Genomic DNA, 22581 nt, shown 5'->3' with positions numbered 1-22581 from the left:
TATTTCGATCTTTTTTTGGTATTGATTTATTTTGAGTGTTTGTTAATAAATAGAAAACTTACTTTGAACTTTGATTTTGATTCATGGCAAGACGCGTCACAAGCACAATCCCATTTAGTCTCTGCGTTACCTTACAATCTGGGCCGCTTCAGTCTTTGTTAATAATATTACATAGCTATTATTAGCACATGACCTCATCACCTGCATCCTGCAAAAGTTGCCTTGAGCAAAAGAAAATGAGTATCAAAAGAAGATCTGTATTGATTAATGTGCTTCCACAACAAATGCACACTTTGGCAGAAGCCACAACTTTACTACAGTGGGTGATAGTGCTCATGGGAAATGCAGTCATCATCCTGGAATAACACGACCAATTTTGCCCAAAGTGGTCGGCATGAAAGTTCTTTACAGCACCTTTATGAATACGTGTCTCCATGCAAGATTGAATCTGGAAAATATATGCTATGTTCATCAATATACTTTTGGATTCATTTCATTTCAATTCAGCGTTTATCCTTTCTTTGTTTGTTTCAGAGAGTTGATTCACTCCAAAAGGATGAATACAGATTTCATCAAAGCTATTTTGTTTAATAAATTAGAAATTAAGCGTGTCAGATAACGCTGATTTAATTCCTTTGTACTGCTAGGCTGTCTACTTCGGTGCCTACATGCCACATCTGTTTCTCTTTTAAGCACTGGATAAATTATTTATTGGAGTTTGTTTCATCTTTCCATCTAAAAAAAAAATATAGATATTTTTCTGTAATGATTTAGCACCCAAGTTAAACTTGCAGACTTGACTTATGCTCATGATGAGGCTTTATAAAGCTCTATCCAAATACAATCACTGCTTTGGGTTGCCTCACTGCAACTCTGTGAGCATGTTCATCACATTCCACTCCAGCCAATTAGAGAGCCAATCCCATCTGGAGAAGTTAAGTCACAGTCACCATGTTGCTCTCTGGCCAGGTGGCAAACAAGAAAATCCCCGTCACGGCCCACCTGCTTTGGCTTCTCTGCACTGCTGTGTCTCTCAGTGCCTTGCTTACACTACTCTGCAGATAGCATTATTATTTTGCAGCTCCTTAATTGGGTTCGGAGTAGTTATTTCATCCACTCGGTCACAACATAATGATAGTTTTAATTGGAATCACGAGAAACTATGTGCCCAGAGCGGTCGTGTAGCCCATTTGGTGAGAGATGATGATGTGCTCAGTTGCATGGACATGGTGTTTGCCGGCAGTCTCTTTAAATCACAGATCTTTCCATGCTGGTCATCAAGACAGATTGATACATTTAAAAAAACGACCCACTAAACGAGGGAATTTGAATTTGGCACCGTTAGGCATAGCATGTCTGCTGACCATCTCAGAATCCTCGTTATAGGTCATGGAGATGACCATTTTCATTCAGATATGATATGCAAAATTGAATACAGCTACTCTGGAAGCATTGATGTGCGGTCATAATGGTTCTAATCCATTACGAGAGTGATGTTAGCTACTGGGCTCTGCCATTTGTTCTTGGCAGGAAGAATTTAACTCATGTTTTAACTTTCTGCTCTGCCTGAAATGGTTATGATTTATGCCATCAGTAAAGTGCAGTTTGGACCTCAAATGCTCAGTGCGTATAACTTATGATGCCAGTAAGATAATAGATTTTTAAAACGAGTGAAATAGAAGAATGGTGCATTTTAAGGTCCAAGTGCATCCTGGTTATGTGCAAACATTTTACCATTAAAATATGAAATTGAGATGAAGTGCTCTGCTAGCCATCTGCTACGCTGGCTTGGAAAGTGCTTTGTTGTATGGCTTGTTCTATGAATATGAATTGAGGAAGTGAGTGAGACAAATCCTTCTTTGACATGATAAAAACAGGGACAAACTTTTTCTTCCAAAAACAATGAGTTACACTCTTTGTTCTTCTCCACTAATATTTCCTCTCTTTTTTAAACCCTTTCACGCCACCAGCACCCGGTGCACCCCCGCAGCAAGTGACTGTGTCCACAGTCGGGAGCCATAACAGCACGTCTATAAGCGTATCATGGGACCCTCCCCCCTCTGACGAGCAGAATGGCATCATACAGGAGTACAAGGTAAGATCAAACCCTGCACCTGATACACTGAATAAAAGAATATATTTTATTAATGCACTGTAAAAGCTCTCAATGAATTCTGTCTGGCCTTGTCTGTCTCCGTCAGATCTGGTGTCTGGCCAACGAAACCCGCTTTCACGTCAATAAGTCTGTGGACGCAACCATCCGTTCAGTGGTGGTCGGGGGGCTGCAGGCTGGTGTGCAGTACCGCGTGGAGGTGGCTGCAGGCACCAGCGCAGGGGTGGGGGTCAAGAGCAAACCCCAGCTCATCATCTTGGGTAATCCACTTACACACACACACGCCAAACCTGGAGTCAAATGAAACTACCTAATAATGGGGGACCTGGGTCTCCTTCACAGATAGGGGGGTCTGGAAAAATGATTTATCAATTTATTGCATTTGAAGAAAAGAAGATTGCGATTTACAAACGCAGACGTCCACTGAGAAATCAATAGCATTTCATTAAGGGTAGTGTCTGGTAACACTGCCAAGTACTGTTAGCCATATCAATAATCCTCTTCAATATGTGGGCAGCTGGCGCTAACAAAGTAGACAGTGTTTTTGTAGGAGCTTATCAGACTATCACATCTTATCAAACGGCTAAAGGATGCCCAGAGTATATAAGCCCAGAATCAATATGGGAGCCCCGGCCAGATGCTCTTCATCTGTGACTTTTGACTGATATATAATAACACCCCTTAACGCGCAGAGAAAAGGGGAAACACAGGTCTGTGGACCACAGCTTAATGATGAGGGTGGGGGCGAGGTTCGGGGGCAGAGGGGGGGTGTTCCTGCAGGAGACTGTGAATCTAATTTCACAGCACAGTAGCCGCAACAGAAAATCAAACTCTGTCAGAGCTGCTCTGTCAATCTTGTGTCTTGCAGCTCAAGTTGATAAGTGCACTGCTGAATTGATTTACTCTGCCTACATATTGGATGCACTGATGCTGTTTTTTTATTTTCATTCTTTATAAATATTTTGCTTTCACCACGTCTCTACTCCAATGAAGTGGCTGTTTTTTTCTGATTTATGTTTCTTTACGTTTGATATGTGTTGTTTTGAGTGTAAGAGCAATGAATCTTTCCTTCATACAGTTTCCTCTGGAGTAAAACAAAAGACTAAACCCATTCATCTATTCTGCTTATTGTGAAAAAGTACATTTCTGTTGTTATTTTTTTCCCAATGCAGACATTTTTTGAACCAAAATGAACTGTATTGAATTCCACCTCTTCTACTTTTTAATCCCAAATCATTTTCATGCACAGCAGCTTTTGAAATGATATAATTTCTTTATTTGCATGTCATTAAATCCACACTCAACCTTTCATTTTTGTCCTCCCACTGTATTTGTGGTGTGTGTTTGTGTGCGGTGCCCTCAGGTGCAGAGCTGCGGGACATAATGACGGGCTCGGAGGGCAACAACAGCATTTCAGACGTGGTCAAGCAGCCGGCCTTCATCGCTGGGTTGGGAGGAGCCTGCTGGATCGTCCTCATGGGCTTCAGTGCCTGGCTATACTGGAGGAGGAAAAAGAGGAAGGGACTGAGCAACTATGCAGGTAAAGGGGGGAAAAAAATAAATTTACATGGTTCTGCATCAACACAGAATCTCAAAGCACAGCGGGTCTCTCCCTCCAATAGAAGCTGATGTCATCACAGATGCGACTCCATTCGAGACGACTAAAAAGCAGAACAAAAGGAATATATTCAGCCCAAATGGAAATAGGCCCTATTGACTTTAATTCAGTGTGCAGTGATGTGCATCGACTGTGCTGAGTTCCATCAGCGCCGCACCTCAACACTCTAATACATTCATGTGAGATAAGTAATTTAACATCCCCTTCCATTACCAGACCATGGCTGGTGTTGTTTGCACATTAACACGAAGCGCGTTGAGGTTAACATATGAAATATTCTCATCCCTCCATGAGTCAAGCATATAGCTCCTTTCCATTAACATAATGTGTATGGTATTGTAGTGACGTTGAGAGAGGGTGCAGTGATTTCCTGATTCAAAGGGGATTTAAATGATTGAGTGCTGCCTCTCTGATCCCTTCACTCAAAACATATTGAGCAGTTACATTTTAAAACAAGACATTTTCATGTTAAAGAATATGGAGCAAGTTTTCACATGCTTTGATTTCCTTTTAAATTCTAAATATTCTGGGCTTCACTTAATGATGTAACATTCCAATGAATATGGATTTCCAATGTCACGTTATCAATAATAAAGTAATTCATTTCAGAGTAAACTTTTACTTCACTCAGTTTTTTAAGACCGCCTATCATGCTCCAGTTTGTAATTTCTCAAAACTAAATAAATGAAATGATGATGCTGCAGAAGCCCCAGGCTAAAGCGGGTCAATGTGTAACCTTCCCTTCAACTTTAGCCCCCAGGGCAATCAGAGTAATGCAGGGAATGCTGCTAAAGTGGTTTGATGCGTTTCATCAAAAGTTTCGAGTTTCATCAAAATGTAATCGGCTGCATTGTACCGTGGTTTTGATTTTTAAACATGTGACACTCTGTCTTCTCTGTCTTTTGTGTTACAGTTCAGTCCTTCACCTTCACCCGTGCAGGTATGTCTTTACATTGTACTTTAAATATCAAAGGAATTTGGCCACCTACTTCCCCGACAGCTATAATTTATGAGTCATTCAAATTGATGTTGGTGCTATACATTTCCAGACAAAATAATTGTGGTTTAATTATTTCTCTTCCCTCCCTCTTTTCTCCACAAGTGACGTTCCAAAGAGACCGAGGCCTGATCAGAAACGGGAGGTGAGTTTGAATTGATTTACAAAAACCGAGAAACCCCACAGCTAGAGCTTTTCCCGCTGACATCTTAGTGTAAAACTCAGGCGGATTTCTCGTCGGCAAGAGCCTATTGTAATACCTGTAATGAAGAGTTCTTTCATGATGAATGAAATTTGCATACATGCTCCAATATTCGCCCCTGCTTGCTCATATCAGTGTATGATTTGCACTGATGTACACTTGATGAAATCATTAATCACGCCTTTGAAGTGAGTGCTACCAATTAACGCAGGTGGGCTGCTGTTTTTATTCAGCGCCTGCCTCTCAGTTCACGTAAGGATGTTGGCAGAGTGAGAGGTCGTGGGAGGAGGGGAAAGGTGATGAATGGACTGTTTGAAAAAGCTTGACGTATAGTACACTGTGATGGGTTTTGAACAACAAAGTGTTAGACCTTGAGACTCCACTCTGGGAGACTTTACCGCCTGCTCGAAAATGCCCAAAGAGAAGTGAAAGCTTGCCTCTGTATCCGCTGAATATCAAAGTGTAGCTAAACAGCAAGAGACAGAGGTGAATTTGCTTTGCAGAAAATGAAAGAATCTTCATTTTCATTCCTCCCTCTTCCCTCTTTCCTTTTTGTCACACCTAAGCGAGCACATAAGCCCAGAGCTAGAACAAATGTTGCAAATAATGGACTAAAAATAACACTTGCTTTCTTGCCTGACCCTTCTGGTGTGCATGAGTGTGCTTTTTCACACTATGCTCCTGTATGCTTGACTGTGTCAGTGTTTGCATGTGTTGATAAGTAAATGTATGCAAATGTATGTATCCGCTTGTGTGTTTTAAAATGGAAATTATTGACGTAATTGTTTGAACACCTTTGAGCTATCATTAAGTCAGCTGTGAACAATTCCCCTGACACTTAGTGAGCCAGACTCAGTGGAAAAAATTCAGTGTGGCTACACGTTAAGCAAACATATGTGGAGGAGAGTGCATGAGGCATGTGAGTGTTTTGCTATTCTTACAGCAGCTGATACAAAGAGGTTGTAAAATTGTCTTTTTCTTCTCTCCCTGAATTGCCGCCCACAACTTTCCTACCTTGAAGTCAAAGCCTGCATTCATGAGCATTGTATTTCACTAAGACAAAATGACACGGTAGCTCTCCCTAAACCACCTAATGGGCTTTTGCTGTCTCTGTTGCTATGGAGACAGTGCAGCAGTGTAGCCGATCTGCCAGAGGCTGTCCATGATTCTCAATTTAAAATGTAAATTTGTGTTGTGCTAAGGCTCTAAAGTGGATTTAGTGTGTATTTAGGCCTGCCTTGTATCTCCGGGGAGAGTTCGCAGTGGTGGTAGAGTTAAGGGGAGGCAGAAGTCTGATTTATAGACTTGCCATTTTATGTCTCTCTGTTGTTTATTGTCGCTTGTGTGAGCAGGGAGGCTGCTCCACAGGCGAGAATATGCTGAATGAGTTTTCACATCAATTTGTTGTTGATGCAGCAGGAAGAAAATGAGCAGTACTGTTACGGTGCAGGCTGGTGATTTAACTCAGTCTTACCCCCTCTCCTCTCCTTTCCTCTCTTCTCCTCTCCTCGATCTCTTTGTCTCTCTACAAACATCCTCTCAACAGCCGTCCAGGGCTGCTGAAAGCGGGCGACCAAGGCCTCCCGTGGCTGGCTGACTCCTGGCCCTCCACCAGCCTCCCGGCTAACGGAGGCTTAGGAAGTCCGAAGGGCGGCAGCAACTTTGGACGAGGAGGTGAGACACATAAACAGGGTCTTGGGTGATGGGAAATACAGTTTTAGCGATGCCTGGATGGACAGATTTGATGCTCATCTATTGAGAAGCACAGTGACAGGACACACAAACTCACACAAGCACACACACACACAAATTAAAAGAGCCTTTGAGGGCTTTACTCTGCTAATTTGATTTGACAAGCTTGATATTTGGTTTGACTTAATGGCATTTGCATATACTTTTGCCATTAATTCTTTTGGATTATCTTCCACTATGAATATTTTCAAGGTTTTATACAATTAATAGTTAAGTATACGTGTTGCATCATGTGTTTGCATGCTCTCTCAGCCAATTGGAACCCTGCTGAGCTGCAGGCTTTATGCGTGCATGACAGTAGAGCTGAAGGTTAGCGCTGTTTGAATATCCCCCTCGTGAACACTCCACCGGGCTCCCACAGCGAGTTGCATGCTAATTATGGTTGTAGATAATCACTTTCATTTATATCAAGTCCATTTGAGACCTGTGTTTAACTAATACCGAGCACCAGAGCAGCAGGGAGTGTTAATGACCTTAAAGATCGTTAACTTCGTGTCAACTCAACTCTCCATGATCCCTCTTCCCTTTTCAATCCGCTTTTGTTTCAGATGTTTTACCGTCCGCCGCCGTTGAGAAAACGGGTACCATGCTGTCTGATGGTGCCATCTACAGCAGTATTGACTTCATGGGCAAAGCAGGCTACAGCAGCCCGGCGCGAGTCAGCCAGCCCACCCCCTACGCCACCACGCAGATACTCCAGTCCAACAGCTTCCATGAGCTGGCTGTGGACAGGCCAGATCCCCGCTGGAAGGCTTCCCTGCAGGCCCAGCAGGAGATGGCAAACCTAGGCTACTCGCTAACCGACAGACGCCCTGGCAGCGGTATGAGCCACTATGAAGATAGAGATAAATTCTGTTTTTCTGTGGTGTGATGTTTGCTTTCTTATGATGTATCTCTGATCCCTGTGGAGTGCAGCAGTGCTCGTATGGCAAATAAAAAGCAACATTTGCCACAAAGTGACAGGTAGTGGGGCTTTCTTATTCCAGGAAAATCACCATGAGGGAGACTGCAAACCAAGTCACTGAAAGAGAAAAAGAAAAAGGAGGAATTTATTTACATATTCACTGAAAATGGACCCTTAGGATAATGTTCTTAATTACTCTTCTGTCTTCATCACAATTCCACCCTGGGAGCTTATCTAGCCCAGAAATGTCACACAATCATGACGCATTTCTTTGCTTTAACTTGATTAGAGATGGCGGAAAAATCCCTTAGTGTTATTTATGCAGTGAATATACATTTTCTAAAGTCAGGGAGGCATTTATGGCTTTTTTTTTTTTTTTTCTTCTTCTTTGCACAATAGGCTGTGCGCTCAGTTAAATGTCAGACTCGCCAGAGATAAAGTAGAGCAAGCTGTATGAAAGCAACTTAAAGTGGTTTGCCGCAGGTTTTGATGCCTCTTTAGGAAATGTCAACATTTAGAAAAAGTCCTAATGTGCTGTCAGGACACAAAAAGGAGAAATAACGAACACTGGGTGGAAGACAGATTTGAAAAAAGTTCAGATGGAAGAGAAAGATAGAAGATAGCTTTCAAGGTAGAGCTGTGTGAGTGTGTGAAATCAGTGTTGAGAGATGTTTGCGTGCAGAGCATGCAGGGGATTTTCAGTATTTTGAAGACACGTCTAAACTTCCTCCCCTCTTCTTCAATCCAGGTGCAAAGGTTGGGAAGAAAAAGAAGGTGAAGGGTGGAACAAAGGGCTCTAAATCAAATGGGACATGTTGGGCGAACATCCCCCTGCCTCCCCCACCCATGCACCCTCTCCCTGGTACCGAAGTTGACCTTGACCGCTACCCTCAGGAAAACCACGGAGGAGGGTGAGACACATTCATATCTCATCAATCTCTGCCCTGGAATGGACACACACAAACACAAAAACACACGTCGACAGGAGAAACACATGCAAACGCAGAGGTCATAATATCCTGCACCTGTGCCCAGTGAGTGTGTGTGTGTCTGCGAGGTTATATGTGTGTGTGTGTTTTCGTCTCTATCAGAGAGCTTGGACAAGAGTTTGAGACAGTTCAAATGATGCTTGAATAGATCTGTGGTCCCCTGTTTTTACTATGAAAACAGAAATATTTTTATTGAGTTATGAGACACAGCAGTTAACTTTCAATCCAAAAGAATCATGTTAACATTTTGATGAGTTAAGGCTGAGTAGAGGAAGTTTTATCTAAGCAGATAATTGAATCCTTATTCCTTATTTTATCATATAGATGAATATGCATTCAGCTGTGCAGCAATGTATGTTCCAACACAGATTATAGTATTGTAAATTACCCTGCCACAGCCAAAAATGCAGCAGATATACTAACAAGTATAACGTTCATGCAAACAACTCACATTAGTATTGTTTTAAAATGTTTATTGCATCAGCAGAACACTGTTTGTGTTCGTGGTCTGGGCTGCAATCACTCCTAATCACACCTCACAGGTTTATTTTAAATGCAGAAATTTGAGGACTGATGAGATTATTCTTAAAACCCCTAGAAAGTGACTACAGGTAGGTGCTGGGGTGAAAGTTTGAACGCAGTACTAAAGCAGGGCAGAGGTGGCAATGACAGAGCAAATGGACAGACAGGAAATCCTGGATACTAAATTTGGAGGATATGTTTGTGATGTAAGTGCAGTATATAAATGATTGTGGAGATGCATGTCAAGTGGGAAATCAGTGCAGCTCCAGTTGCCTGCCAGAGCTAGCTCTCAGGCGTCACTCCATTATAAAAAGCTGGTATGCTAGCTAATGCATAATCCAACTGATAAAATATCCTGCCAGCAAATCTCCAAGACATCAACTTACACAGCATCAGTTAAGAGCATAGATGCATGTACTACTCATCATTTAGAGTGGAAAAGAAAGACGTATTTCAGGTTAGTTAAAGCTGAAAGACAACAACATTGCTGTGCTAGCAACCAGCTAAATGTCAATTTTATTCCATCACCTTATTCCAGGTTAGATTTTTTTATAAGAATAATCCAATTGATAGAAACCAAAGATGACACAATTTTGTGTTCAAAGTCAGTATCTGCTCATTCATATATCTACTTTTCAACATATTGGTATCGAAGCGGAACTTTATGTCGGCCAAGATTGAGTATTTTTGTTATCTACCTCACCTCTAAACTCAGTCATTTCAGTAGTAAAGACAGAGATCATTGTGTCCACATGCCAGGTACGACAGCAACAGTTGGGCCCCTCCACTGTCAGTCCAGACCTACCGCCACCAGAACCTGGACAATGACGTTGAGGAAGAGAGAGGTCCCACCCCTCCTCTTAGAGGAAGATCCTCTTCCCCTGGAGCTGCTACCTTTGGCCAACCCTCGTCTTCCACTCTCAGCTCTGCCCACCATGAGGAGATGCAGTCCATTCTGCAGGCCCACTTGGATGAGCTGACCAGAGCATACCAATACGAGGTGGCCAAGCAGGCATGGTAAGAATCTCTTAAAGTGACCTCTATTTGAGACCACCTTCCTTCTTTGATTTGATGTGTTTCAAGGGGAAAAAAAGGGCCATTAGATCATTCATCGTGTATGCATTGCAGTTCACTCTGCACAGCAGAAGATACCTGTAATCTGAATCATTATATTCTGTGAATAGTTTGGGTTTTGCATATCAATAGCTAATGTTTGAGCATCTTATAAGCTGGTATTTACATGTGACAGCCCAAATCTGCAGTCTCTGTTTCTTCAGAGCGATAAAAACACATCTCCATTGATTACACCTTTGATGGAGCGTTAGAAAACTTGACAAGTCAGTGGTGACACGTGTTGGAGGCTAATGACTGGCTTTAGTCTAACATGCTGTTCTGACATCAGTAAATAGAGTTGGTAATTATGCATGCTTCTCCTCCATGGCGGGATGTGAGCCATCATGGCGGACAGCTGTGGGGGAGATAACAGGCATGTTGGTGACAGCCCTGCCCATCCACATATCCTTTATCCAGTCCAATTACAACTCCATTGTGTTAGCACAACACACACCAGCACTGAGAGAGTAATCAGAGAAATCACTGCAGGCATTTAAAGTCTCTGCATCGCTACCTTTCTGAATATGCACTCATTCTGTATTCTTAAACTTGTTTTGCTTTATTTCCCTACTGTATTATCTGACCTCTGCTGTTTTTTGGATGTTCTTTTGTTTACTAATATACAGTATTTCCCCCCACAATTAATTAGGCACATGAAGAGCACTCCAAGCGTGTCCAGCACCCCCATCCCTCCGATGGACTTCATGTCTGGTACTCTGGGCTCCGATTTAGGAGCTACTCTGCTTTCGGAAGAAGATGAAGAGGAGGAGGAGGAAAGATATGCGATGGTGTCAAAGAATCTGTGTGGCTTTGAATACACCGCTGGTCACAGCATGGATAACCTGGAGGGCTCAGGTATGTTTTACAGTCAGTGAAAGTAATTTAACTGAGGTCAGCGTTTTTAAATGAGAGGACCATGTGGTTATTGAAAGAAGAAAAAAATGAGAACATGGCAATCTTTTCAAGAATGTGTTCATTAAAACTTCAACACATTTCTTGTATTTTGTTGCACATACAGAAAATGAAGATTTTGATTTACGTACAGCTTAGATGTGTTGTTTTATCCTTCATTTTCACAAATAATAGCGCATACATTCAAAAATGTTCCCAAAGATAGAGATGTAAGAATTATATTCCAAGTTATTCAATCATACATATAAACAGCTGTCAACAAAATGTATATTAGATGCAGTCAAATTGCATTTTCAATTGTCTTCCCACTTGGAGTTGAGGAGTCTGCAGTCACTCAGCCTGGTTTCCACAGGAGCTAGGTTCATGCTCCCCAATTCAGTGCCAGTGCAGAGGAATCATATTCTTCAGGTGTTCCACCATTGTTGTAGACAAGTCAACAAACCTCGATTCAGAGTCAAGTCTTGAGTCCCCAGTGTTCAAGTCCAAGTCAAGTCTGAGTCACCAAAGAATAATTTGTGTGTAGCTTGAGTCGAGTCCCCATTATCTGGGTCCAAGTAGATTCCCTATAACCCAACTCTGAGTCCAAGTCCAGTCCCCGTTGCTTGATGATTTATGATGGGATCTGCAGTCTCAATCCAACCTACTCACTGTATGAACCCTGGAGTGACTTTGTGGGACCTCTGGCATATGTAGAAATAATTACAAAACATCAGATTCTGACTGTTCTCCTAATTGGGGGACACACTCAATATTTTAGCTGTGACTATTACTGCAGGTGTCTTATAAACTTGAAAATACCTGCAACCTATGGGCTATCAATCCAAATTTTAACTACCCAAACATCTGTCACTTCAGAGGCTAAAACGGGTTTTATCAATATATACATTTAAGTTGTGCTCTCCATCTTCCAAGTCCATATAATGTCAATACTTGAGTTTGAAATCCAAATCGAGTCACAAGTCCTGAAGATCTGGTCTCAAGTTTGACTCAAGTTTAAGTCCTAGACTCCATCACTACAACACTGTATCCTACACTGTTTACTTTTTTTAACCTTGTTGTTAAGCTTTCGCCAACAAAGCCCTTTTTTGTGCATAAATACTCCAGAAGAAATGATGCAAAACACACATCATTAATTATTGAAAAAAATGTCATCCTTTAACCTAATCCAGGGTTTAGCAGAATAATGCAATGTAAACTTTCCACTGATGCAGAAAATACTCTGCAGTCTGCTGGCTGCCTGAACTATCACCTACAGACACAGCGTGTAGAACAAAGAACTGTGCATATTAAAGTCAATTTAATCAAAGCCTCGGAAAAACACACGTACACACACACACAAGTCGAGCGTGTGCGTTTTTAATACATAGTAGACCAGGAATATGTTTATAAAGCAGACATACAAAGTGATAAACACATGAAGTACACAGGGAAACTGTGGTTGGTGTAAAGTAAGATGCTTTTATAGGTTAGATTTATTCAGATATCCTTCTCTGAATCATGGGTAGTCTTTTTTCACTGCAAGTTTTCTTTGTCAGAGAGACATCGAGACAGCGTGTTACTGGAAGCTGTTCTCACGTAGACATCAAAACCACAACATAAAATATTTTAAAATCTTTAGTAGTTCTCTACAGCGCAGTCACACATCTCACATTTAAAGTTTGATGCATTTATAAATAGGGTTTGTGTGAAAGCGTTTCTTTAGACAGAACTTTGAAGTCATCTCCCACAGGGAAACGAATGTACCGTTTTTAGACTCCATTGTTTGAAAAGTTAAAAGAGTGACTCGCGCATTGAGAACATGTGTTTAAAACACTTTTGATAACCTCTAGCAGGGCAGGATTCAGGTCAGTTGGACAAAAAAACTACCAACATTAGCAATGCAAACATTTTAGCATGTCATGTTTAGCTGTCACATACTTTGTGTTTTATTTAGACAGGTTTAGAAAAGGAAATAAATCATGAACAAAGTCAGTGTGGTGGCAGCATTTCCGCAGGGGACACGTTGCAGTTGTGGCGTAAAGCTGTAAATGGCACATTTGCAAATACTATTTCAACTGTACCTGGATAAAATAATGAAACATATAACAGTACTTGATGTTTTAAACTTTATACATCTGGAAACTAATATAACTGTGTTTATGTAAATTACTTCTTGGCGCCCTCTAACTAAAGCAGCCAATTACACTTTTCTGTCAATATAAAGTTTAAAGCATCAAAGCAAATTTCTATATAGATTCTTGAACTGCAATGTTCAACATAAAAATACACATTTACCTACTAGTATGCATAACACATTTTTTTTGTACTATATTATCATAAAAGGAATGGCTTTTTGCATGAACATTTCAATGAGAAAATTTCGCACACCTTATATTTGATTAATATGGATTCAATGCATTAACCCTCCTGTTATGTTCAGGGTCAGATTGACCCCTTTAAAAGTTCAAAAAAAGAAAAAATTGTTAAAAGTGTTTTTTCGGTATGAAACTTCTTCTACTTGCCTTAATTAGTGTAATCAACATATCAAATAAAATGGTTCCTTTCACATATTTGCAACCCCCCCTGCATGTTTATATTACATAGATACTGTCCGTGGGTCAAATTGACCCGGCAGTCAAAGTGAAGGCTAAAAGCATAGACTGTAAATAAAAATGGACAGCGTTGCTCTGCCTCTTCCCGTTGTACGGTTCTGAAGCCAAAAAATCCCTCTCCTGGGCGCCGCCATTGTGCAGCCAGAGCCTGTGAAGCCACTGTAATAAGCTCCGCCCTCCAGTGTAGCGTCATAAGACGCTGTGTGTCCTTTGAAGTTTCCCTCTATGGCTGCTGTGAATCAAAGTAAACCCGGAAGTCAAACCCCGTTTTCAACCTCTAATAACTAACGAAAAAGAAACTTTCAGAAAAAAGAGGACTTAGACACAAAACATTCAAATACTTACTATACTATTATGTATTTATTTCTTAAAGTTTGACTGCTAAAGTTTGACTGCTCCTCCCATTCAAATGAATGGGGGAGACGGATTTTTTGACCTATACTGCAGCCAGCCACCAGGGGGCTTGGCTAGAAGGAGTCAAAAGTGTCAAATACTAATTGTTTTTTTTTGCAACTATGTGACACATTTCACCCCAATCACGTACACACACACGAACACACACACACGCACGTACGCACGCACGCACGCACGCACGCAAGCACGCTAGCACACAGGCAGGTGATGGAGGGGAGGCTGTGTATTGTGGCTACATCTGTTCCTTCCGAGAGGGTTAGGGTTAGGGTTCTTCTCGAAGACAGGGCAAATACTCACTGAGAGGAGAAATCATATCAGCCCATCCAAGCTGAGGCATCTGATTTTTCTCAATGCCAACCTGCAATGAGGACATTAATAATGTTTGCTTGAGTTTGGTTCTGGTTCTGTTTGCTTGAGTTGGTTCTGGTTCTGTTTGCTTGAGTTTGGTTCTGGCTCTGTTTGCTTGAGTTGGTTCTGGTTCTGTTTTCTTGAGTTGGTTCTGGTTCTCTTTGCTTGAGTTTGGTTCTGGTCCTGGTTTTGTTTGCTTGAGTTTGGTTCTGTTTCTGTTTGGTTTGGTTTGGTTTTGTTTCTGTTTGCTTGAGTTGGTTCTGGTTCTGTTTGCTTGAGTTTGGTTCTGGTTCTGTTTGCTACGATAGCAGTGACTCGTGTAACAGACATTAGGTCAGCTTTTGAGCAGGTCATGATAAATAGTAAATAGTAAATGGACTTGTACTTCTACGTATATCTCTTTTCCAGTCTTCTGACCACTCAAAGCTCTTTTACATTACTCGCTCACCCAATGATGGTAGAGGCTGCTATAGTAAGGGACCATCAGTATTAGCTAATCTTATTCTAGAAATTCATACACTGCTGAACAACTGAGGGAGCAGTGTGGGGTTCAGTGTCTTGCCCAAGGACACTTCGGCATGTGACTGCAGGAGCTGAGATCGAAAAGAGACAAGCTGTCAGCCATTAGAACAGTGAGGGACAAGTGGGTAGAGCGACTTCCACTACGCTATAACCCAGGCCCTAATGTCACAGTGGATGAAAGGCGAGAGGCATTCAGAGGTTCCTTCCATTTTAGGCAATATATGCCTTCCAAGTCAGCTAAATACAGTATCAAAATCTGGGCAGCATGCGACAGAAGAGGTGTCTCCTGTTAATTTATCAACATCACTTCATAAAAGATAAAAAATAAAAAATAAAAATGAAATAAACAAAAATCTATGTCATGTAAAAGTACTTTATTTATATTTAGGTCTTTCAAATGTACATTAAAAAAAGCTTTAACATGAATTTTCATAAAAAAATTAGTGAGTTATCCTCATTGAACCATGATCTTTGATGATTAGAGAACACCATTGCACTAAATATTGATTTAAATGATTAGTAATGGAGTTAAGAATGAGATTAAAGAATGTTTATTGGGATTTTTTGAGTTCTGACACTTCTGGATATTAAACATGCCCCAGGTCAAGTTGAACATTATTGCTGTCCCTAAGAAACAAACATAACAGGAGGGTTAAGAGCAACATCAATTAGATTGGATTAAAAAGAAATAGATTAATATGCATGAACACATCGCAAGATTATTTATAAAACCCCATTATGTTTGAAATATTCAGTCAATCAGTGTCATGGGAAAAGGCAAAAACACCCATATGTATATGTAAGTGAGGGTTTGTTTCATTTATATAACAGGCTATGTCAAGTACTGTGCTGTATTTTGTGCCTCAGAGGTCTCAGAAAGTGTATACTGTTCTGTTATGTTGTTCAGCTGATTTTGGTATAATCTCTTTTTATGTATGAATCTATTCCTGTATTCTGTATGTCTGTGTATTTAAAGCATTCTCATCAAGTACTTTGACTTCACTGATTTCACAGTTTGAAGTCTGGCTATATGTGTGAGGGATACATGTTCAGCCATGCTTAGTAGAATCTAAACCATCATTAACTCTATTTCTGCTGCTCTTTGTAGGTAAAAGTTCCCAGCAATGTCGCCCAGAAGGCCCTAGCTCTGCAGACCACGGTGCACCTGGCACACATAGCCTTGGCCACAAGAGGGCACCACTGACTGGCCTCAAACCCCAGTCAGACAAGGTCGGGACTCTGCCCAGACGAAGAGACACAAACACAGACGGTAAGTTGAGTCTATTATTTATGAGAGCATCCGCAGTTACAACCAACTCAATGAGGTCAGCCTCTCTTATGATGTCTCATTTGCATCCTTTGCCAAACACCCTCATTCACCACCCACTCAGCAGCCCACACACCGGTCATGAAGCCCCTGCACAGTGTGGGCTCCCGCATGCACAGCTCATGGGCAGCTGCAGCCTCGGATCCCTCTGAGGAGTGCATGGTGACCGTGTCGACGCTGGAACGGCAGCATATGGCTTCCTGGAGCGGCACGACAGCATCCAACAGGGCCACCCTGAGCAGGAGCTCCCACAAGAGACCTGGCACAGATCCCATTCACAACGGGCATCCTCCAATAAACAGCACAGAGAAACGGGAACACTGTAAGTTTCATGGGGTTGTCTGTGTGCATATTACACACATGATGTAATCCAATGCAAGTAGGGGAGGCAGAGAAAACTAACAGGCTTATTATTTTTGCCACTTATCCCATTCGGGTTGCAGGGGGGCTGGAGCATATCCCAGCTGTTATTGGGTGAGAGGCGGGGTACACCCTAGACAGGCCACCAGTCAATCACAGTAGAGACAAACAACCATTCACGCACACACTCACACTTATGGGCAATTTAGAGTCACCAATCAACCTGATGAGCATGTTTTTGGACTGTGGGAGGAAGCTGGAGTACCTGGAGAGAACCCGCACAGAGAACATGCAAACTCCACACAGAAAGGCACCTGCTCAGCCTGGGATTTGAGCTAGGAACCCTTTTGCTGTAAGGCAAGAGAAATGAAGCCTATGCAGGTGTGCTTAAACTGCAGTCCTTGAATGTCCACTTGAGGCTGACTGAAAAAAAACCTAAAGCCACATACTCCCATTCAAAAGGGCTGTTACAAAATAGATGTGTTTTCAGCCCGGGACAAAATTATATTTTGGTCTGCGTAGCTCATTTCTCTATATAGACACATTGAAAAGGGGCTGATTTTTTTTTTAAACTCATTTGTTTTGAAGGTGTTAAGGTTATGGGTTGTGCATAATTAGTGCACAGCTGACTGGACTGACAGGAGGAAACAATATAGATATTAAAGAGGAGGCTAAAGACTGACCTCAGCTTCACTTTTTTGAAAGCTGGAGTCAGCATTTCCGATGTGATGACTACCATCTTTGAGCTTTGGAGTAGCTCTTCAGAAAACAATGGGTGACATCATGAGAAAACATTCGTGTTATATATGACAAAGCAAATAGTCAACCATCCTTTAAGATTTTCGGTTGGCTGACCAGGTTTTAAGTGGAGCATTGTCACCCCTGGCCATGCATCTGGACATGCCCCCCATATACTGTATTTTGTCCCCTGTTCTTTGTAGTATAACCATTAATTTCTTAAATCCATTACAAGAAACACCATATGTGTAAATATATTAGTAGAGATGAAATCAGAGAATGTACAATCAGAGTTTTGGATTTTGAAGAATCTTCCATCAGAATCAGAATCAGCTTTATTGGCCAGGTATGCTTGAACACACAAGGAATTTGTCTTTGGTAAACTGTGCTCTCTTTGTACAAAGGCATAAGAATAAGGCATACATATAATAATAACAATAATAATAACATTAACTATAAACACAAAAGAATATCAAATAGGCATGACTAATATGTACAGGCTAAAAATAATATATGATAATAGTGCAGTGGTGAAAGATGCTGATGTCAACGTGAGGTAGTTTACAATAAAAAAAGTATATGTAGGTGATAGTTAAATAATAAAATAAATAAAAATATGTGAATTCTGCTTGGAGAATTGTTACAAAATAAAGATTGTTGTAGAAACTGCCAGTGTGAGCTGAAACACGCTCTTGCATTGTGAAACAGAGATGCAGGTATTTATAGTGAAGTGTTCCTAGTCACAAAGACTTTACATTGTTGTTTTCTTGTGTGTCTACCTGTCTCTCTTTCAGAGTCTTTTCTGAGGCATCATTCCCTACAGTTGCTGCCTGCCTGCCTGCCTGCCTGTCCCGGGACACCTTGTTTGTAAGCGCTATGAGATTTTCTCTCTGCGAGTGACACAGAATGATGCTTGGAAGAAGGGGAGCAGACAGAACGAAGATGAAGCGACTGAGCGCGAGCCAAGATGCAGAGCTGTAAATGTCATGTACAGACACAGACACTAGTCTCACAGTGTTATTTTCATCCCCCCTCTTCAAAAGAGTAAACAGTATGTTATATGTCTGCTTCTATTTCCTGTCACATGGTGTACAAAGATTCACACAGTGGAGATGAAGAAGAAAAATCTGAACGAATCTAAGACTAATGAAGAAGAAAAAGGACTTGCATAATTTGTAAATATATTTTTTAATGTTTCTCTCTTTCTTTTGCTTTGCTATGCAAGCCAAACCCAATGTTGTCTCTTTTGTGATTTATTACTGTGAATCATTTTTCATTAATGCTCAAACTGTTAGCTTATTTTGATGAAGCTACTGTATTGTTGTACTTTGCACAGAGCATTTTGGTAAAAATAAGCACAAACCTGTTGTCAGCTGAGCTGAGGAGGAGAATCATAATGGCAAATAGGGACGTCTATGTTAAACAGAACCTAAACAGAAGATATATACTTGGCTGTGCTGTTATTGTTGGAGAAATACTCTTATGTGGAGAGCTACACAGAAAAAACACAATTAAATACATGGAAATGATATGCCAATATAACCTACACTACTTGTTGGGGCTTTTATTATGCATTGTGAGAACAGCAGTTCCCAGCAAATGGTTACCAGAACATGTTTTTATCGTAACAAAGCAACACACCAGTTGTGATATCCAAAGCAAAGCAAAGAAAAGAGGTTTGTCACTTCTCTGCCATTCCCAGAATATGTTAATAAAAAATCTCTATATATACGTTCTTTAATGACATACAGTGACAATACAACAGTGCAATATGGAAAGGGCAATATACCAGTAAAGGGGTAATGTCAGTGGAAGACACAGGCCAAAATGTCTTGATATCACCTGGCTCAAATGGGACGCAGAGTGAAATGTGATCTATATATGATGTTGAACATCAAAGAAATTATTCTAAATTTGTTTCTATGTATTACACTTGGTAGAATTATTGGTTATGATTTCACACGATCACCTTACAAAGATGTATAGACTTGAACGACTGCCAAATTTGAAGATCTTTTAAAAACTCTTTTCCACTTTTAAACTGCAGCCAATTCGCATTTTCTGCCAATGAGATTCACGATGCCATGTCTTTACACTTGTTTGAATGGTTTTGTTCTAACCGTAGTTCTGGTAACGGCTCTCCCTTTGAAGAATCTTTACCTGCCAGATTGGTTTTTGCCCTCAGGAATACACAGCCACATACAGTAGGGCAGTTTTTCAATCCTTTGATGCAAAATAAAATGTGTATGTGAAAATGAACTGGACCTCTCCTCCCAATGCCTGAGTCTGACACTGTTTTCTCTCAACTACATGCGTTTGGGTTTTTGATTACTTCTCAATTTCCTTCTCTGGTAATGTTCTTTTTTCTATGCATCTCACTTCTCTCTTTTCAATAACATGCAATCATCCCAAGATGAAGAAATACTGTAATACTTTGGCAAAATATACACATTTTCACTGCTGCCAAAGACATTTTATTCCACCTTTTATTCAAATCATTCACAGAATTCAGCATGAGAGAGCCACCAAATATATACCTCTGGGGAGAACATATACTTTTGAGTTTCACACAGGTGCTACAGAGTTAAATGGTGAGTTTTTTTTTTTCTTCTTTATTTATTTGATTTGTTTCTCTGAGACAGCTTGGGGCTGAAGTCAGACAAAGGTCTTCATAGTGTACTCATATCTGTAAGAAAATGTATTACATAGAGCAACATTTAGATCCAACACAGATCTATGTAAGACTGTAGGAAACACAGAGAGCAGGCAAAGCAATACATGAAAAAACAACAAATGTTTATAAATCATCCAGTGTTAACCTCTGTGGAAAATCCAAGCATATTAACTTCTATAAAAAGTATAGATTCTGTTTATCGTACATAAAAAAAGTGTTCTATTGCTGATTGAATTGGGTAAAAAAATATATATGTATATATATTCATATTTCATGAAATGTGTTTGTTTTTTGCCGGGATTTGGTCCAGTTTAAGTTGAGACTGATCACCAATCTTATAGACCCCAGTAGCCAGAATGATGAATACTTTTTTGTATATATTTGGCTTGTTCTCCTTCTTCGTTGACCATCAGATATGAACGTTATAGGTTAGGTTATGTGAGGTTAAGTTACTTTATACCAAGCAGTAATCTCTGGTGTCAACAAAAGGAAGCCAATGCTAATGCAAAAACTGCAGTTCCTCAAGTATTGAGTTGAAACTGAGGCTGGAAACCTTGTAAAAGCTCATACTAAAACTCTATTACAGGAGAATTCAACATGTTTACAGCCTGATACCACTTCCTATAATTTATTTCTTTACTCATTTTTGTTACCAATTTCACCTTACAACCAACCCCCAAAATAGTGGTGCTAGAGACCAGCGACCCCCACTTACCCTCAAGGTGCTTAAATGGTCCTCACTGTCATGGGAATATACTAATAGGCAAATCCAATAACAGACAAAATAGAAAAATAAGGCCTAAGATATTTAATTTAGTCGGTCAGCAGAAAATTAGACTACCTATGTTCACCTGGGCTGCTGTAAATTAACCTGCCACCGCTGATTTTGTAATTTATCTGGCTTAGTCACCTCAGAGGTCTTGTGGCAACAAAGAGTGCATGAGAAAAGTGGAAAATAGATAAGAAATAATTATTAGCATCATTTTATTTAAAGTGTAACCAATATTTGTGTTCCTTTTTTTTTAAATGATGGATAAAATATGAAATTGTTTTTGGAAGGCATTTTTGCAACCCCCCTATTAGTGTTTTACGACACCCAAGGTGGTCCCAACCTCCACTTTGGGAACCACTGATAAAATAGAGGTTATGAGTTATGCATATTTTGACAAAATTGGCGGTTAGCTTATGTGACATATAGGTAGGTGTTTGCCTGAAAGCTAATGGCTACCTCAGCTGCACCTCTGTTTCTAGCGAAGCAAGAATTTAGTTGGAGTCAGCATTTCCCATATGCTAACTGCTTCCTTGGGTATCACAACACATCTTCAGAAACTACTGGATGACATGAGTGAGGCCACGTCCATGTTTCATACAGACTATGTTGTATACTTTGTTGGTATTTGGTTCACAGGGAGTGAGTCAGCATCCTTTTACACACCAAATCAACAGCCCAAGACAAAGGTGTAAAATAGAGTGACAAGAGTGCTCAGGACTAAAACGGCAACCCTCATTCAAAACAAAATAGAAATAAACCATCATTTATAATCAAGTTGAATAAAAAGAAGGTTAAATTTAAAATGTTCCCCATTAAACTTCTTTATTTATTAGGATCCCAATTAGCTTCCACATTGTGGTTGCTAGTCTTCCTGGGGTCCACACAACAAAACAAAAACAGGAAAAACAATGATTTAAAATCACACATTATCCATAACACAAAGATGCAATAGTAGCCAATTATAAAAATCAAACATGAAAATTAATAATAAACTAGGTATCTAAGCAAATAAACGATTAGTAGCATTAAACTACAAAATAATGGAAACATTGTCACAAACACATGGCATCAAAAATAAAACAAAGACTTTCAAAACAGTGATTACATAAGAATGTCTATGTTTGGTGATGTAGGTATGTTTAAACTACTTTAGTCTGACTCATGGATCAGTTTGTTGTATGTATGGAACTGCTGTAATTAGTTAGTTAGTGAGTTAGTTAGTGAGTTAGTGAGTGAGTGAGTGAGTTAGTTAGTTAGCTAGTTAGCTAGTTGTGTGTAATCGTCACCATTTTGACAATTTCCCTGATCCAAAAAAGAAAGAAAGAAGGAAAAAAAAAATCATAACATAACGGCATTCAACATACCACCATTTAAACTGTATATTCAACATAAACCCATGCTGCCATCTAGAAGACACAGAGACTCGTTCTGGTTGTTAACTTGAGACAACCTGACATCCCCCCAAGCACAAGATCTGCACAGCATTTTGGATGAACAGCCTCTGGCGATGGTGCAGCAGTGCTATGCACAGTGTGGTGCACCCTGACAATATGTGTATCTTGAGATAGATAGACAGGGATTATGATTGTGTGCAGATATTTTGCAGACAGGGGGCACTGTGTGCAATCCACCGTTTAAGCTCTAAATCCAACCGGTTTGGTCCCCAGAAGTGCTGTGGGGACAAAAGAATTGGTATTGTGCTTATCAATTATT

The 22581-nt window shown here is 40.4% G+C and overlaps 1 protein-coding gene across 4 annotated transcripts in view; it reads left to right on the top strand.

Moving 5' to 3' along the window:
- The window catches only part of LOC117813387 (roundabout homolog 2-like), a 112528-nt gene extending 92847 nt beyond the window's left edge, over positions 1-19681 (top strand). For 3 of the 4 annotated variants that reach the window (XM_034684574.1, XM_034684571.1, XM_034684575.1), the window contains 13 exons: positions 1971-2095; positions 2202-2373; positions 3477-3653; positions 4645-4671; positions 4834-4873; positions 6477-6604; positions 7231-7503; positions 8335-8497; positions 9857-10114; positions 10860-11065; positions 16106-16267; positions 16389-16646; positions 18217-19681. In XM_034684574.1, coding sequence (XP_034540465.1) covers positions 1971-2095; positions 2202-2373; positions 3477-3653; positions 4645-4671; positions 4834-4873; positions 6477-6604; positions 7231-7503; positions 8335-8497; positions 9857-10114; positions 10860-11065; positions 16106-16267; positions 16389-16646; positions 18217-18218 — 1991 coding nt within the window. In that variant the 3' untranslated portion in view covers positions 18219-19681. The remainder of the gene's footprint in view (positions 1-1970; positions 2096-2201; positions 2374-3476; positions 3654-4644; positions 4672-4833; positions 4874-6476; positions 6605-7230; positions 7504-8334; positions 8498-9856; positions 10115-10859; positions 11066-16105; positions 16268-16388; positions 16647-18216) is intronic. The other variant, XM_034684572.1, reaches the window with a different exon arrangement.
- Positions 19682-22581: the final 2900 nt, after the last annotated feature.

The sequence above is a fragment of the Notolabrus celidotus genome, chromosome 5 (genome assembly GCF_009762535.1).
Source record: "Notolabrus celidotus isolate fNotCel1 chromosome 5, fNotCel1.pri, whole genome shotgun sequence".
Taxonomy (NCBI): Eukaryota; Metazoa; Chordata; class Actinopteri; order Labriformes; family Labridae; genus Notolabrus; species Notolabrus celidotus.
Note: the sequence above shows the minus strand (reverse complement) of the source record. Positions and strands in the feature narration are given on the sequence as shown.